This window comes from Podarcis tiliguerta (genome assembly GCF_965153285.1).
Source record: "Podarcis tiliguerta genome assembly, chromosome: 8".
NCBI lineage: Eukaryota > Metazoa > Chordata > Lepidosauria > Squamata > Lacertidae > Podarcis > Podarcis tiliguerta.
This window is the reverse complement of record NC_139541.1, coordinates 77,289,097-77,304,940: the sequence shown is the minus strand read 5'-3', so window position 1 is coordinate 77,304,940 and position 15,844 is coordinate 77,289,097. Positions and strand designations below refer to the sequence as shown.

At 43.6% G+C, this 15,844-nt stretch overlaps 2 protein-coding genes across 3 annotated transcripts in view; both read left to right on the top strand.

Moving 5' to 3' along the window:
* The window catches only part of LOC310684551 (cell adhesion molecule CEACAM16-like), a 36,747-nt gene extending 21,847 nt beyond the window's left edge, over nt 1-14,900 (top strand). Inside the window, exon 7 of one of the 2 annotated variants that reach the window (XM_083455873.1) lies at nt 14,653-14,900. In XM_083455873.1, the coding sequence (XP_083311999.1) occupies nt 14,653-14,700 (48 nt within the window). In that variant the 3' untranslated portion in view covers nt 14,701-14,900. Of the gene's footprint in view, nt 1-1,823; nt 2,100-14,652 lie in introns of those variants that run through there. The other variant, XM_083455872.1, reaches the window with a different exon arrangement.
* Nucleotides 4,534-15,844, top strand: part of LOC310684721 (uncharacterized protein) — a 59,767-nt gene continuing 48,456 nt past the window's right edge. The window contains exon 1 of the mRNA XM_083456210.1: nt 4,534-4,696. The gene's annotated coding sequence lies outside the window, so the exon portion shown is untranslated. The remainder of the gene's footprint in view (nt 4,697-15,844) is intronic.

Here is a 15,844-nt window from a genome sequence, read left to right as displayed (position 1 = left end):
GTGACTGTGTGGAACCCTGTTCAGCTACTAATTGATTGATGATGTGACTGCAGTACATTGTTCATTGCTTTCATTTTATGGATCCATGGTCTCATTAGATAGTCAAATTCCTGTTAAATTGCTGTTTAAGGGAGTTGTTTCTAAAAGTCTGGAACGTCTTAATCCATTTTGCATTACTTACTATGGGAAAGCGTGCCTTGGTTTTGGAATGCTTTGGTTTGGGAACAGACTTCTGGAACGGATTAAGTTTGAGAACCAAGGCACCACTGTATTAACAAGAGCCGACTAGTGGCTCTCACAATTAACCCAGGGTTACAGACACAACTCAGAAAGCTGGCCTTAACATGGCCTCGTACATTTTAGGGCCTTATGGGCAATTGTCTCCCTCATGTACCTATCCAACAGAACATAGAAAGTGGCCTAATACCAAGACACCTCCTTTAGTCTATCAAGCCGAGTAAAGCCTACATTGAATGGCAGCTGCTCTCCCAGATTTCAAGCAGGGATTTCTCCCTCCAGAACAGAAATGTTTGTACACCTAGATGGCCAGCTGCAAAGATGTGCAAGTCTCCTGAAGGGTTGTTGAGCATAGCTGTCAACTTTCAGATTTGAAAATAATGGATCAGCAGCCTCGAAAATACAGGATACCTAACATTCTGGGATAGCAGTAGGAATCTGTGGGAAACAGCGCTGGAATAAGGGAATTTCCCGCCAAAAAAAAAAAAGGGAAGGTTGACACCTGTGTTGTAGAGTCAAGTGGAAATGGATGTTTCAGCAAGTGAAGCTTTTCTCTGCTCACTCTGCAAAGGAAGCCCTGAGGGAACTGGACCTGAAATTCCTCCTACACATTGAATTCACAGTGGCATGCCCTGTATTCCGAATTATCCAAATTCCAGGCAGAGGATGCCCAGGTTCCCTGAAAGTATAAACCACTTGTATTAAAGACACTTGCTCTGATTTCCATCTCTGTTCTATGTTCCAACAGAACATAGAAAGTGGCCGAATACCAAGGCACCCCTTTAGAGTTCGGATTTGGATTTGATATCCCGCCTTTCACTCCCTTTAAGGAGTCTCAAAGCGGCTAACATTCTCCTTTCCCTTCCTCCCCCACAACAAACACTCTGTGAGGTGAGAGGGGCTGGGAGACTTCAAAGAAATGTGACTGGCCCAAGGTCACCCAGCAGCTGCATGTTGAGGAGCGGAGACGCGAACCCGGTTCCCCAGATTACGAGACTACCACTCTTAACCACTACACCACACTGGCTCTCTTAATCTATCAAGCCCAGTAAAGCCTACATTGAATGGCAGCTGCTCTCCCAGATTTCAAGCAGGGATTTCTCCCTCCAGAACAGAAATGTATGTACACCTAGATGGCCAGCTGCAAAGGTGTGCAAGTCTCCTGAAGGGTTGTAGAGTCAGGTGGAAATGGATGTTTCAGCAAGTGAAGCTTTTCTCTGCTCACACTGCAAAAGAAGCCCTGTGGGAACTGGACGTGAAATTCCGCCTTCGCATTGAATTCACAGCGGCATGCCCTGTACAGTGGTACCTCAGGTTACATATGCTTCAGGTTACATACACTTCAGGTTACACACTCCACTAACCCAGAAATAGTGTTTCAGGTTAAGAACTTTGCTTCAGGATGAGAACAGAAATCGTGCTCCGGCGGCGCGGAGGCAGAAGGAGGCCCCATTAGCTAAAGTGGTGCTTCAGGTTAAGAACAGTTTCAGTACAGACCTCTGGAATGAATTAAGGACTTAACAAATGAAAGCAAAGATGGATTTGACTTTGTGGCTTCCACCTGATCATCTCCATTTTCTCTTTAGACCTTGCAGCCCAGAAGCCCTTCTGTCTATGAAGAGATAAAGAGATAAGACATGGACCAAGCAACTTCCTCTCCGCTGCTGAGGCCTCTCCTGGGCCCTCAAGCCTCTATCCTGGTCTGATCTCTTCCTTTCAGATGGTGCTGAGTAAATACAGGGCAGGTCCTTCTGGAAATCCTAGTCCTTGTTCTGAACAAAGGAAGCAGCCTTGGTCCCCAAGGGACTCTCACACTGGGAAAGACTTGCGGATACTGAGACAGAGACACAAAGGAAACTCCTCCTGGAACGGCCAGACAGAAATCCTTGGAATTGCATCTTGTGTGACTAAAGGATTAATGCTGAGGGGGGGAGAAAGAAAAGGGAAATTCCTCATGAAAATTCGCCTGCATTTTAATGTAAAAAATATATATTTACATATATATGTAAATATAATAAATTTAATGTGATAGACACATTTTTCCAAATAGTTTTGACAAATGTTCACATAAAAGAACCTGAAGCTTTCTTACTAGGAATTTTAGATCCAGAAATACCTAAGGATGAGAAGAGACTGTTTATGTATACTATAATAGCTGCACGGATACTGCTTGCCCTAAGATGGAAGAAGGACAATCTACCTACAAAAGACGAATGGCGATAAAGATGATGGACGATGCCAAAAAATGACGGGAAAATCAGAGATCAAGAAGACAATAAATTTAACAAAGAATGGGGATTTTTTTTAAAAGTTACTTGAAAGAACACTGTAAACAATTGAAAGTATTAGCAGTATTTTGAAAACACTGAAGAGAAAACTATGATAAAGATTTGAGTTTTAGGTAAATATGAAGAATATGATACGAAGCAGTTTGAAAAGAATATCTGGGAAAAGCATGGAGGGAAGTTTGGGGATTCTGAGAATTCTATTTGTAAAATGATTGTGATTTATATATGATGATGAATGTTAAAAGTGAAAATGAATAAAAAAAAATGTTTGAGAGAGAGAGAGAGAGAGAGAGGTGGAAGGATGCCAGGACCCTGCCAGAGCCTCGTGCCTCCTTCCCAATGTGGGAATGTTCAGGGTGGCAGAAGAGGATATATTGTTTATTAAAATCCTTCCTAATTTGCGCTAGCAAGTTTCTTTATGTAGCAAAGTTACATTCCCCTTTCCATGTGCAGCAGATAGCTGGTTGCAGGCTCATGTGAGCCTCTCACTACTATACAATTCAGTCTGTCTCAGATTGAATTGTACGTTCCTGGTAAGTTCCCTTAAATCCCTCTTAAAAGAATAAAGACACAGCAATCTATTCAAAATCAATAAAAGAAGTTTACTCACATCAGTTCACAGTTGGATTCCTGAAGGCAAACTTAGTTACAAATACAGTGGTACCTCTGATTGTGAACGGGATCCATTCGGGAGCCCCATTCGCAACCTGAGCAGAATGCAACCCGCATCTGCGTATGTGCGGGTCGCAATTCGCCACTTCTGCGCATGCGTGTGACATCATTTTGAGCATCTGCACATGCGTGAGCGGTGAAACCCAGAAGTAACCCGTTACTTCTGGGTCGCCGCAGTACGTATCCTGAAAGAACATAACCTGAACCTAACATAACAAGAGGTATGACTGTATGTACTTGTGGATCTACCCCATATGGGGGAATAATCCCAGGGCTTCTGCTAGCTGAGAGCTAGCAGAGCAGTTCTAGCTAAAAGCTGGTCAAAAAGAGAGAGGTGTGCTGTGTGACTCGTCCTTTTATTACCTGGACAGGTTAGGTCACACCCACCATCTATCACATGCAAAAGGAAGGATGCTCCAGCCAAGAGGAACAGGAAGTTTCAACTGGCTGGACCAAACATTCCCTCGCATGTCTTCTCTAGCATTACAAGGAATGTTGTACTTGACTGCCTCTCATGGATCACATCCCACACCCAAAGCCCGGCACCTCGCTTGGGGGGCTTTAGGAAGGCAGTGTGAGGGCTGGGCAGGGCCATCAAATGTTGGCGTCACTTTGCTCCAACCCCATTCCCCATGTGACAAGGCAGTGTGCACACTGTGGGTTCCTTGCCAATGTCTTCTTGCGGGCCACTTGCTATGAAAAGCTGGACCGCCCTGGTCTAGAGGATCTCAACATCACACATGTGTGGAAATGGGGAAGAAAGACCCAAGGAGTAGCTGGTCCATTTTAGTCATTTGAGAGGACATCCAAATCGTACCCAGGGGGTGTGCACATGAAAGAGACACAGGAACTCTATAAGGAGGAGCAGAGCAATGGGTGACACAGAGAGAAGGGAGGTGGTGAAAGAGATAGAAAGGCCTTCTTTTGGTACCAAACCACCAGTCTAAATGGTAGTAGTGACCTCCTCTCTCGCTCCACATCAACCACAAGTTTTGGCCGATGAGGAAAAATGCTGGAAAACAAAGAGAGAATTGTGTCTCTATAATTGTTCAAAGGTTGCAGCAAGAACTCAACTCTCGGTTTCAGTCCCTCTTTGTACTCTTGCAACCTGGACAGCATCTTTGCTGTCGTTTTTTGAGGCGGGTGCTGCTAAGTTGTATTTGAGCAAATAGTTCAGGGATTGGCCTGGCTAGTAAGGGGATAGGAGGAAGTTAATGAAAGAGCTTTGTTTGGATGATTTCCAACGCTTGGGGGGAAAACCCAGAGCTGAAGATTCAGCAGCCAAGTTCCTGTTTCTCTGATTGGAGACTCACTCGGAGCCAACAGTGGTGCTGGAACCAGATACTAGGCAAGGAGCAGAGAAAGACCCCAAGGCACAAGCTGTCAAGGGACAGAGAGCCAGATCGATTCTCCAGGAAGTGCACCCACAAGATGGACAGGCCATGCAGAACCCATGGCTGGAATGTCTCCTGGAAGATGCTGCCCTTAGCAGGTGAGAGGTCAGCACCCTGCAATGGGGAGGACTTACTTGGGGGGAGTTGAGGATGCTGGAGGAATTAGCAGATGTCGAAACCTAACTCTGCACCTGATTTCATAGAGGAAGGTGTAGTTTTGAGTGAAAAATCACTTTTTAAACATGTATTTATATGCAAAAGACCTGCTAGGGACCACCCTGTTGCCCCCTTGGTTTTGTACTTACTAGGATGCAGAATCCGGACCCCATTTCCAAAGGGGTTGCTGGTAAAAGCGCTGGAAGGAAGCAGGTGGAGTTACATGCAGCTGAGCTTGGGGGTAGGATGAGGATGCTGGAGGAATTTGGTCTTTTAGTTCTAATATAGATCTGCACCTCTCAGACTAATGCAGAGGTCTAAACCTCACTCACTGCCAGATTTCATGCTCCTCCGAATGTTGTTGTGGTGTCCTTCTCAGGAATTCAAACTAGACCATTGTGTTAATTTGCAAGAAAATGCATTTTAAATGTGTACTAAAACTTGCAATGAAATGCAAAATTGGTAAGTCCCACTAAAGCTTCACCCTCTGTTTCCTACCTACTTGGATGCAGAATCAGGGCCCCATTTCCACAGGGGTTTCTGGTAAGAGTTCTGAAAGACTGCAGATGGAGTTACATACAGACCCTCCAGGTAGGCAGAGAGGTAGTACTAAAGGGGCAGGCTGGAGCCCCGGCGGAGATTTTACCAAAAAAAGAATGGTAGAATGATTCTTAGTGCCCAGTGAGCACTTTCTGTGAAGAAGGGAATCATTTATGAATGAATGTTATTTTTGTTTCAATCAATAGCGGTGATCGGCAAGACAGATTGCTTCAATAAATGGCAAAAGGATATTTTTAAATATATCTGGCAAGGGTAAAAACCAAGAAAGATTATATTATGGGAATATATTATGAAGCTTCCTGTCTGTGCTGGTTGAAGGAATGGTTGTCACTGAAGAATTCGCATATTAAAGACTTGGAATGTCATGATAATATATTTGGTTGGCATGTGTATTTGTGGTATGGTGAAAGTATATAAAGATTTCTAAATCAGAGTATTATGTTTATTTGTTAAAAACGAAAAATTATAAAGAAAAGAAAGAAAACATCCTGAGTCCGAAGGAAGTAAACACAGACAGATGCCCAGACCTCCTTCACTGGACCCCTTTATGTTAATGTTTGCTTACCTAGAAACATGGGAGGGTCCTGGAAGGGGAAATGCAAGAGCGCTTCCCCTTTCTTCAGGCCTGCCCCAGAAGAAGGCTGAGGCTGAGCTGCCAGGAAAGGAACTGCCTTCTTGCTTGCTCAATAAAGTAAGGGCTACACATAGTGTTTGCAGGAAGCTCTTGGGGGGAATCACTGTTACGAACTGGGATATTTAGAGTGTGCCGTGACATTTCAGCAGAGGTTGGAAGCCTTTTTTCTTCTTCTTTAGCAGAACAGTCTTTCGTTTTCTTCTCCACACTGCAGCCTCCGTCCTGAGTTCCTGCTTCCTGTTGACTCGAGCCCAGGAGACAACTGGAATAAGTATCAGAGTTGTTCCAGAAGTGCTGAAAGAAGGAGAGAGTGTCACCTTAACACCAGAAGGTCTTGATCTGAAGAAGCTTAGTAACTGCAAATGGTACCGAGGGGCAGTTGACGGAGGAAACATTATTTTTACATATTTCCTAGCTCCAGTTAGTGGTCAGGCAGATGGACCTGCCCACACTGGCAGGGAGACTGGGAAGCCAGATTGCTCCCTTTACATCACAGATTTAAAGCCAGATGACTCTGGAATCTATTCATTTAAACCAGAAGGTTTTGATGTTACCAGCACAGGGGCTACAAACATCACTGTTTCAGGTATGAATAACTTGCTCTCCCGTCATTCTTACTTCTTATGCACCCAAATCTATCTCCTCTGCTGAGCTCTGAGGTGGAGAATTCTGTGCCTTCCCCCTTGGGGTGGGATGCAACTTGTGAATTTGTCCTAAACACAATTCCTCTGCCCCAAGAATGAGGCCCTACAAAATTATTCATTTTTTCATCAGAAAACTATACCAGAATACGCTAGTCTTGCAACTGCCTTTTTAGCTGTTCAAACGGGGAAATGTTTGAGGGGGGGTTGGGGGGAGAGTTATATTCATTTAAAAGCATTTTTAAACCAATTAATATGCACTAACACATGTTAGTGGCTCACAGTAGCTTTCTCTGATGGCCTGTCTGAAAGAGGTCAAAATTATGTGTCAAAAATAACAGGATACTACGTTAATAACAGACTAGACTTTGCTAGACTGGTAATAACAGGATACTACTTTAGAAGCTGCAGGATCCATTTAAAATACATCAGTGGCAATGTACTGCATACCCCTCAACTGTCCCAGTAAACCTGGGACATCCTGGGTTTTCCCCCCACCAGAGAACGGCTGCCATTTTGAATGCTGTGATCTTGCATGATTTTGCATTGCAAGCTCACCCTGAAATAGCTCTTTTTCAGGGGTGCGATCACGTGACTCGTGTGGAAGTATGGCCCTGGAAGGCAGCGTCCCGGTTTTTCGTTGCGACGTGTTGGAGGCTAGGCTACTGTCATGATCCCCTGCTATACTGAGTAGCAGCCTCAAAGGGGCCTTCTTTAGTAGCTACAATTGAAGAGACCTTAACAAGATTCAGTGACCATGAGGACCCACAAATGATGACTGTGTTTCTGTTTCATCTGCAGAAATCCTCTCCAACCCGGTCCTGCAGCCGACAGAATCCCTAGTGGCAGAGAACACAACTGTCACCTTACACTGCAACACCTCTGACCGCCTTGATGTCTCCATCCTTTGTTTTTTTAAAAAATAATATTTATTTCATTTTTCACAAATACAAAAAAATTTAAAAAAACAAAGTACAATGGAATAGAAAAAAAGATGAAAAAAGCAGAGAAAAGAGAGACAAAAATAAAAAAAGAAAAATACATAGAAAAAAACCCCCACCCCACCCCACCAACGAGAAAAAAGCAAAAAACAAAGACATTTAAAAAAGAAAACACTTCCATTTTTCAAAATTCCATCCTTCTGTAACTTATTTCCTCGACCTCCTCCAACCTCCCTTTTTGTATTCCAATTATTAATTAGATCAGCAAATTCTTTCCATCTTTCACTGTTTACTCACTAATTTATCTTTATCCTTTTAAACCTTATCCTCCTATCAACCATCTAAAAAATTATCTATACTCCAATCTAATAAAGAGAGAAAAGAAAAAACCCTTAAGTCTTATACCCTTAAATCCTAATGTCACAAATCCTTATCATATTTCCACTAAAGTCCAATAAGTTCATTCCACCATCTCCCAACATTCCTTAATTATGCAATTTTATACTAAATGCTGTTTTTTTTAAAAAAAAATTCCCAATTTCCCCCCACCATCTCTTCCCCCTGGTTTCGGATTTTATCAGTCTTTTCTACTAATTATCAGTCTTTTCTATCATTTCCATTGATTCCTTCAACCCAGTGCTCTTATGTCCGAGGCCCTTAACTCTTCTCCCTGGTTTGCCTGCAAGTTTCTTTACAAGCCTAAAATTGAATCCCAAAGGACTTTTTTCTCAACGGCTCCTTTACTCGGTTTCAACATGCTTGCCCAAGCTCCATGTTCAAATTTATAATCCAGAAGGTATTCCAAGACATACTCCGCAGTCTCTTTGAGGTTACGGAAATCCATTTTCCCAAGCTTTCCCGCAGCGCCACCCTCCAGCAAAAAATCCATCCGTCTTGCCTTGCTCAGTCCAAGTGGGGCACTGCCTCTCCAGATCTGTCTTTCAACGTCCATAACCTCAAACTTCAATTTATGTCCATCAATTTGAAACACTGATGCTAAGGCTTCCACATGGATTTCGTCTTGCAAAGACAAAACAGGTTTTGGTTGTCCCATCCTCTTCTCCAATACTTGCCCTTTCGAAGTTGACTCCACATCCCGAGCAGCACCTGTTGAATTACTCATTTTCTGTACCAAAGCAGAAACATTTTGTTCCAGACCAGAGATACTCTGTTCAAGAGTACCCACTGTCTTTGTCACTTGTTCCAACAGAGCTGTTATTCTATCAGCCATGTTCCCAGGAGCTTCTTGTTTTTCCAGTGTTATCTTACAGTTCTTCAAGGCCGCTTATTTCACAGCCTCCATGTAATGGAATTTTCCGCCTCAGAAATGTAACAGTCGCAACAGTTTCTGAAGCTCCTTCTATGGGCAACAGTTTCTTTTTTGTTGTTGTTGTTATTTTCAGTTCAGAATTCAGTTACAAAATTACAAATCAGCTCCTTTTCCTTCCAAATACCACCAAATCAATACCGAAAAATATATATCTCTGTTCAACCGTCCATCAAGATGTGCTCCATTCCCTGTTATTATTATTTCTTTTAGATCATAAAGCCTTTTGACAGCCCGATCCCAGGCTTGAGACAGTGGTAAATTAAGTCGTCTTTTTACTGTCCTGCAGGTTTCAATCGTCCACAAAAGAATTCCCCCCTCTTCCCCTGCTTCCGAGGGGGTGTTCAATATCTTAAATGGTGAAAATTAATACTTTACAGAGTACTTTTCGTAGGCTTCAGCTTACAGCGGCTTTGCTTTAATCTTTTTACAAAACAGAAGGTGGACTTCCGTTTAAACCTTCACGTTCAAGTGCCAAATCCAAGTATTTGGTAATCCAATTCAGTTTACTTACGAAAATTTACTTAAAGTCCAAATGTCCACAGGAAAAGTCAGCGCTTTCTGGTAACAGCTGTGCGGCTTCAATCCCTGAAAGTAGCGGTCGATTCGATGTACCGCGCCACTCACCCCACGTCTCTCCGGAGCCCCGAAACCAGGTCTCCCCGCGAGTAGGGGAGGCGCAAAAGGTACGTGCCGAATCCCAAGCCCACAGTCTTCTTCGGTCCGTGGTTTTTTGCGGGTCTCCGCCTCGCCGTGGCGGTCAGACCCTTGTTTCCAGAGAGCGGATTCCTCCGAAACGGAGGAAATCCGCCATTATCCAGAAGCGCCAACCCAGAAGTCTCCATCCTTTGGTTGAAGGGTGGTAATCCTGTCCCATCTAAGACTGGGCTTTCTGACCGGAACCAAACCCTCATGATAACTGGCATCACCAAAGAGGACGAAGGGATCTATAGGTGTCAGGCAGTCAACCCTGTCAATACTGCTATAAGCAATCCCAGTAAGATAACTTTGGCACGTGAGTAATCTACTAATCAGCAAGGAACACCTTTCCTCCTGACTCTGCTCTCCATGCTAGTGGCTTCAAACTCCCTATCGCTTTTCGTGTGGAGGTAGATTATGGTGTTTCATCAGAGCAATGTTGGTGCGTATGGGACAGCTGTTTTCAATGCTCAGAGGGCCTATAGCTTGTTATGCGGCCCACATAGCTGAGTGTGGGAGAAAAGCTCGGGGGAGCTGGAAGGATCAAAGAATATCTGCGGTCCAGCGCCGAGGGCCTTCTGGTGGTTCCCTCCCTGTGAGAAGCCAAGTTACAGGGAACCAGGCAGAGGGCCTTCTTGGTAGTGTCACCCGCCCTGTGGAACGCTCTCCCACCAGATGTCAAAGAGAAAAATAACTACCAAACTTTTAGAAGACATCTAAAGGCAGCCCTGTTTAGGGAAGCTTTTAACGTTCAATAGGTTATTGTATTTTAGTGTTTTGTTGGAAGCCGCCCAGAGTGGCTGGGGAAACCCAGCCAGATGGGCGGGGTATAAATAATAAATTATTATTATTATTATTATTATTATTATTATTAGACTGGCGTAGAAGAAGGTGGGGAGAGGGGGTTCAGTGGTAATACTTTGGGTGTATGTAGGGTTTTATGCAGCACCAATGTCTCACATCAGGTGATAAAAAAGACTCTACAACGTGAAAAAAGAGACAACGCATGTTCTTTCATAAACCAAGAGAATATTTAATAAAAAACATTCAGAAAGAAAGAAAGAAAGAAAGAAAGAGAGAGAGAAAGAGAGAAAGAGAGAAAGAGAGAAAGAGAGAAAGAGAGAAAGAGAGAAAGAAAGAAAGAAAGAAAGAAAGAAAGAAAGAAAGAAAGAAAGAAAGAAAGAAAGAAAATCACTAGACTGGGCACTGAGTTTGAGGAAGAACTATTTTTCACCTTTTGGAGAGCAACACCTTGACTTATTTTCTAGCCAATCTTATGTGAGCCAGGAAGAGTTGCACTCATTTCTGGACATTATATGCTGCTGCTTCTCTGCCCCCAAAGCTGGATAATTCTAAAATATTGACCTTCCTTCCTTTAGTGCTTTTAGAGGGAGAGATGAGAGGCTAGATTATGGCCAACCCTTAATGCAAAATCATGAAAAAAATTCCTTTGCTCTTCAGATTCTTCTTCTTCTTCTGGTTCTGCTGGAGCCCTCGCTGGGACTGTTATCGGGTCCCTGGCTGTGATATTGGTGCTAGTGGGAACACTGACTTACGTCTTTCTCCGTGAGTAAAACCAGAGCTGGCTGTCGACTGCAGGGTACTCTCAACATGGTGCTATCAACTGTGGGATGAGTTTTACTGGTTAGGAGAGGATATATGAATTGCAATTTATACCTCCAGACAGGGAAGCGGGTGGCGCTGTGGGTTAAACCACAGAGCCTAGGGCTTGCCAATCAGAAGGATAGCAGTTCGAATCCCCGCAACGGGTTGCTCGGTCCCTGCTCCTGCCAACCTAGTAGTTCGAAAGCACATCAAAGTGCAAGTAGATAAATAGGTACCACTCTGGTGGGAAGGTAAACGGCGTTTCCGTGCACTGCTCTGGTTTGCCAGAAGCGGCTTAGTCATGCTGGCCACATGACCCGGAAGCTGTACGCTGGCTCCCTCGGCCAATAAAGCAAGATGAGCGCCGCAACCCCAGAGTCGTCCACGACTGGCCCTAACGGTCAGGGGTCCCTTTACCTTTACCTTACCTCCAGGCACTGACTTGCACAAGCTGAACAGAGTTTAAGATCCCATTCTTAGCAGAAAATTAAGGCATAAGAATTGTGAAGCCTTCTTTGGATAAAGCCCAGCTACAAAGTAAGCTGTGTCCCCCTTTCTTACCTTTCTTGACAAAGAATCCGGCAACAGACTGGGAAGTAAGTTCAAAATATGATTTACTTACTTATAGTCATGCATTGGTTCCGAATGATTGGCATAGTGCACTGACATTTAAATGAGTCACCTCCTTTAGGCTGCAAGCTGTTGGGGGACTAGCATGTGTGCCTGTGTAAGAAGAGTTTGGATTTGATATCCCGCTTTATCACTACAGAAGGAGTCTCAAAGCGGCTAACATTCTCCTTTCCCTTCCTCCCCCACAACAAACACTCTGTGAGGTGAGTGTGGCTGAGAGACTTCAGAGAAGTGTGACTGGCTCAAGGTCACCCAGCAGCTGCATGTGGAGGAGCGGAGACACAAACCCGGTTCACCAGGTTACGAGTCCACCGCTCTTAACCACTACACCACATTGGTGTAAGAAACGGTGTCATGGTTAGAGTGTCAACCTGGGAACCTGGAGACCAGGGTTTGAATCCCCAATTGGCCACGAAGGACCTTGGAACAGTTGTTGCTTCTCAGTCTAACCTACCTCACAGGGTTGTTGTGAGGACGAAATGCAGAGCAGCAGAACTGTGTGGACCACCCTGAGCTCCTTGGAGAACAGGGTGGGATAGGATGCAATCAAGAAATGATCTTGCTGCAGTTTGCTTGATGTTACCCTGCTCTCGGGGGCAGATCTGTATGATCTGTTGTATGATATGAGGTCCACATTACGAGTTTATTCCCAGACTTCTCCCTCCTCCAGGTGTCTGTCGTCGAAATGGCAAAACTTCCACCCAGGTTGTATCCACCCCTCAAATATATGAGAACGTTCTTCCAACTGGACAGGTGAGTGACTCAGGGGGCTTCCAGATGGTCATTTGGGGTGAGATGGGGCCACCTCAAGCATGGCACCCACCAGCCACCAACAGCATCTAAATGTCATACCATCTCCACCCCACACCCCTTTGATCTGGGTTTCCTATTTTCAGGGGAAATTTAATAAGTTAAAAAAAAAAAACCTGTTGCCCACAATAGCATGCTGTTTAACATTTATTTTTTGTGTCAGTGCTAACTTAGCTGACCTTGAGAGCAGATGAGGGGTGCCATTTCCATGACCCAGATGATTTAAACAGGGGACCATAGAAAGGAATGACAAATTAAGTCACGAAGATGCGAAAGAAAAGTGGGTTTAAAAAACAAAACAAAAACCAGAACTTTCTGTGTTCAGAAAACACTCCCTGTTTCAGCATCTGCCAAGGTGCCCCTAAATGTGGGTCTTAAGAAAATGGAACTGGCTAGGTTCAGCTGGCCACACATTTGAAACTGGCCATAATAATAGAACTTGAATTCTCAGAATTCTACACTGACACACTGCAAGAACTGGGCATCAGGGCTACAGTGAGGTGCTCCCTTCAACATATTTTTGTCGTTGACCCAGGTTCATCCTGAAAATTCCTCCAGCGCCGCCAACACGTATGAGGTGAGTCCTTTGTGCTTCAGAATGTTTGGAAATGCCAAATATGACCAAATATCTGTTACGGTGGTCCCTTGGTTCTCAGTTCTGGTACTCAAGCAACTGGGAACCCAAACACTGCAAACCCAGAAGTAAGTGTTCTGGTTTGTGAACATTTTTCGGAAGCCGAATGTGCTCCGTTTTGAGTGTTACGCTTCTGATTGGAGTGCCACACTTCTGTTTTGAGTGTCACACTGAGGTCTGTCAGTTTTTGCTATTTATTTTGCATTTTTGATTTTGCAGCTCTTTTGTTTTCTTTTTGTGAATGTGGAACACAGTTCAGGTACGGATTGATTGATGATGTAACTGCAGTACATTTTTCATTGCTTTTATTTTATGGATCAATGGTCTCATTAGATAGCAAAATTCATGTTCTTTTGCATTTTTGTATTTGCGGCTCTTTTTTGTGTTTTTGTGACTGTGTGGAACCCTGTTCAGCTACTAATTGATTGATGATGTGACTGCAGTAAATTGTTTATTGCTTTCATTTTATGGATCAATGGTCTCATTAGATAGTAAAATTCCTGTTAAATTGCTGTTTAAGGGAGTTGTTTCTAAAAGTCTGGAACGTCTTAATCCATTCTGCATTACTTACTAGGGGAAAGCGTGTCTTGGTTTTGGAACGCTTTGGTTTGGGAACAGACTTCCGGAACGGATTAAGTTTGAGAACCAAGGCACCACTGTATTAACAAGAGCCGACCAGCGGCTCTCAAAATTAACCCAGGGTTCCAGACACAAGTCAGAAAGCTGGCCTTAAGATGGCCTCGTACATTTTAGGGCCTTATGGGCAATTGTCTTCCTCATGTACCTACCCAACAGAACATAGAAAGTGGCCGAATACCAAGTCACCCCTTTAGTCTATCAAGCCGAGTAAAGCCTACATTGAAGGTGTGCAGGTCTCCTGAAGGGTTGTAGAGTCAGCTGGAAATGGATGTTTCAGCAAGTGAAGCTTTTCTCTGCTTACACTGCAAAAGAAGCCCTGTGGGAACTGGACCTGAAATTCCTCCTTCGCATTGAATTCACAGTGGCATGCCCTGTACAGTGGTACCTCAGGTTACCTATACTTCAGGTTACATATGCTTCAGGTTACAGACTCCGCTAACCCAGAAATAGTGCTTCAGGTTAAGAACTTTGCTTCAGGATGAGAACAGAAATCATGCTCCGGTGGCGCGGCAGACCTCTGGAACAAATTAAATACTTAACCTGAGGTACCACTGTATTCCAAATATCCAAATTCCAGGCAGAGGATTCCCAAGTTCCCTAAAAGTATAAACCACGTGCTTTAAAGACACTTGCTCTGATTTCCTTCTCTTCTTACAAGCCATGCTGCTTCCAAGAATATAAATACGTAAATAAATGTATTCTTACGCTGGCCAGGAAAACAAATGAAAGCAAAGATGGATCTGACTCTGTGGCTTCCACCTGACCATCTCCATTTTCTCTTTAGACCTTGCAGCCCAGAATCCCTTCTGTCTACGAAGAGATAAAGAGATAAGACATGGACCCAGCAACTTCCTCTCCGCTGCTGAGGCCTCTCCTGGGCCCTCAAGCCTCTTTCCTGGTCTGATCTCTTCCTTTCAGATGGTGCTGAGTAAATACAGGGCAGGTCCTTCTGGAAATCCTAGTCCTTGTTCTGAACAAAGGAACCAGCCTTGGTCCCCAAGGGACTCTCACACTGGGAAAGACTTGCAGATACTGAGAGACACAAAGGAGACTCTCCCTGGAACGGCCAGACAGAAATCATAGAATCATAGAATAGAATCATAGAGTTGGAAGAGACCACAAGGGCCATCGAGTCCAACCCCCTGCCAAGCAGGAAACACCATCAGAGCACTCCTGACATATGGTTGTCAAGCCTCTGCTTAAAGACCTCCAAAGAAGGAGACTCCACCACACTCCTTGGCAGCAAATTCCACTGTCGAACAGCTCTTACTGTCAGGAAGTTCTTCCTAATGTTTAGGTGGAATCTTCTTTCTTGTAGTTTGCATCCATTGCAAATCCTTGGAATTGCATCTTGTGTGACTAAAGGATTAATGCTGAGGGGGGAAGAAAGATAAGGGAAATTCCTCATGAAAATTCGCCTGCATTTTAATGTAAATATAATATATTTTACATGTAAATATAATAAATTTAATGTGATAGACACATTTTTCCAAATAGTTTTGACAAATGCTCACATAAAAAAACCTGAAGCTTTCTTACTAGGAATTTTAGGTCCAGAAATACCAGGATCAGAAGAGACTGTTTATGTATACTATAATAGCTTCACGGATGCTGCTTGCCCTAAGGTAGAAAGAGGACAATCTACCTACAAAAGAAGAAGGGTGATAAAGATGATGGACGATGCCAAATTGGCCAAAATGACGGGAAAATCAGAGATCAAGAAGACAATAAATTTAACAAAGAATGGGGATTTTTTAAAAAAGTTACTTGAAAGCACACTGTAAACAATTGAAAGTATTAGCAGGATTTTGAAAACACTGAAGAGAAAACCATGATAAAAATTTGAGTTTTAGGTAAATATGAAGAATATGATACGAAGCAGTTTGAAAAGAATATCTGGGAAAAGCATGGAGGGAAGTTTGGGGATTCTGAGAATCCTATTTGTAAAATGATTGTGATTTATGTATGATGATGAA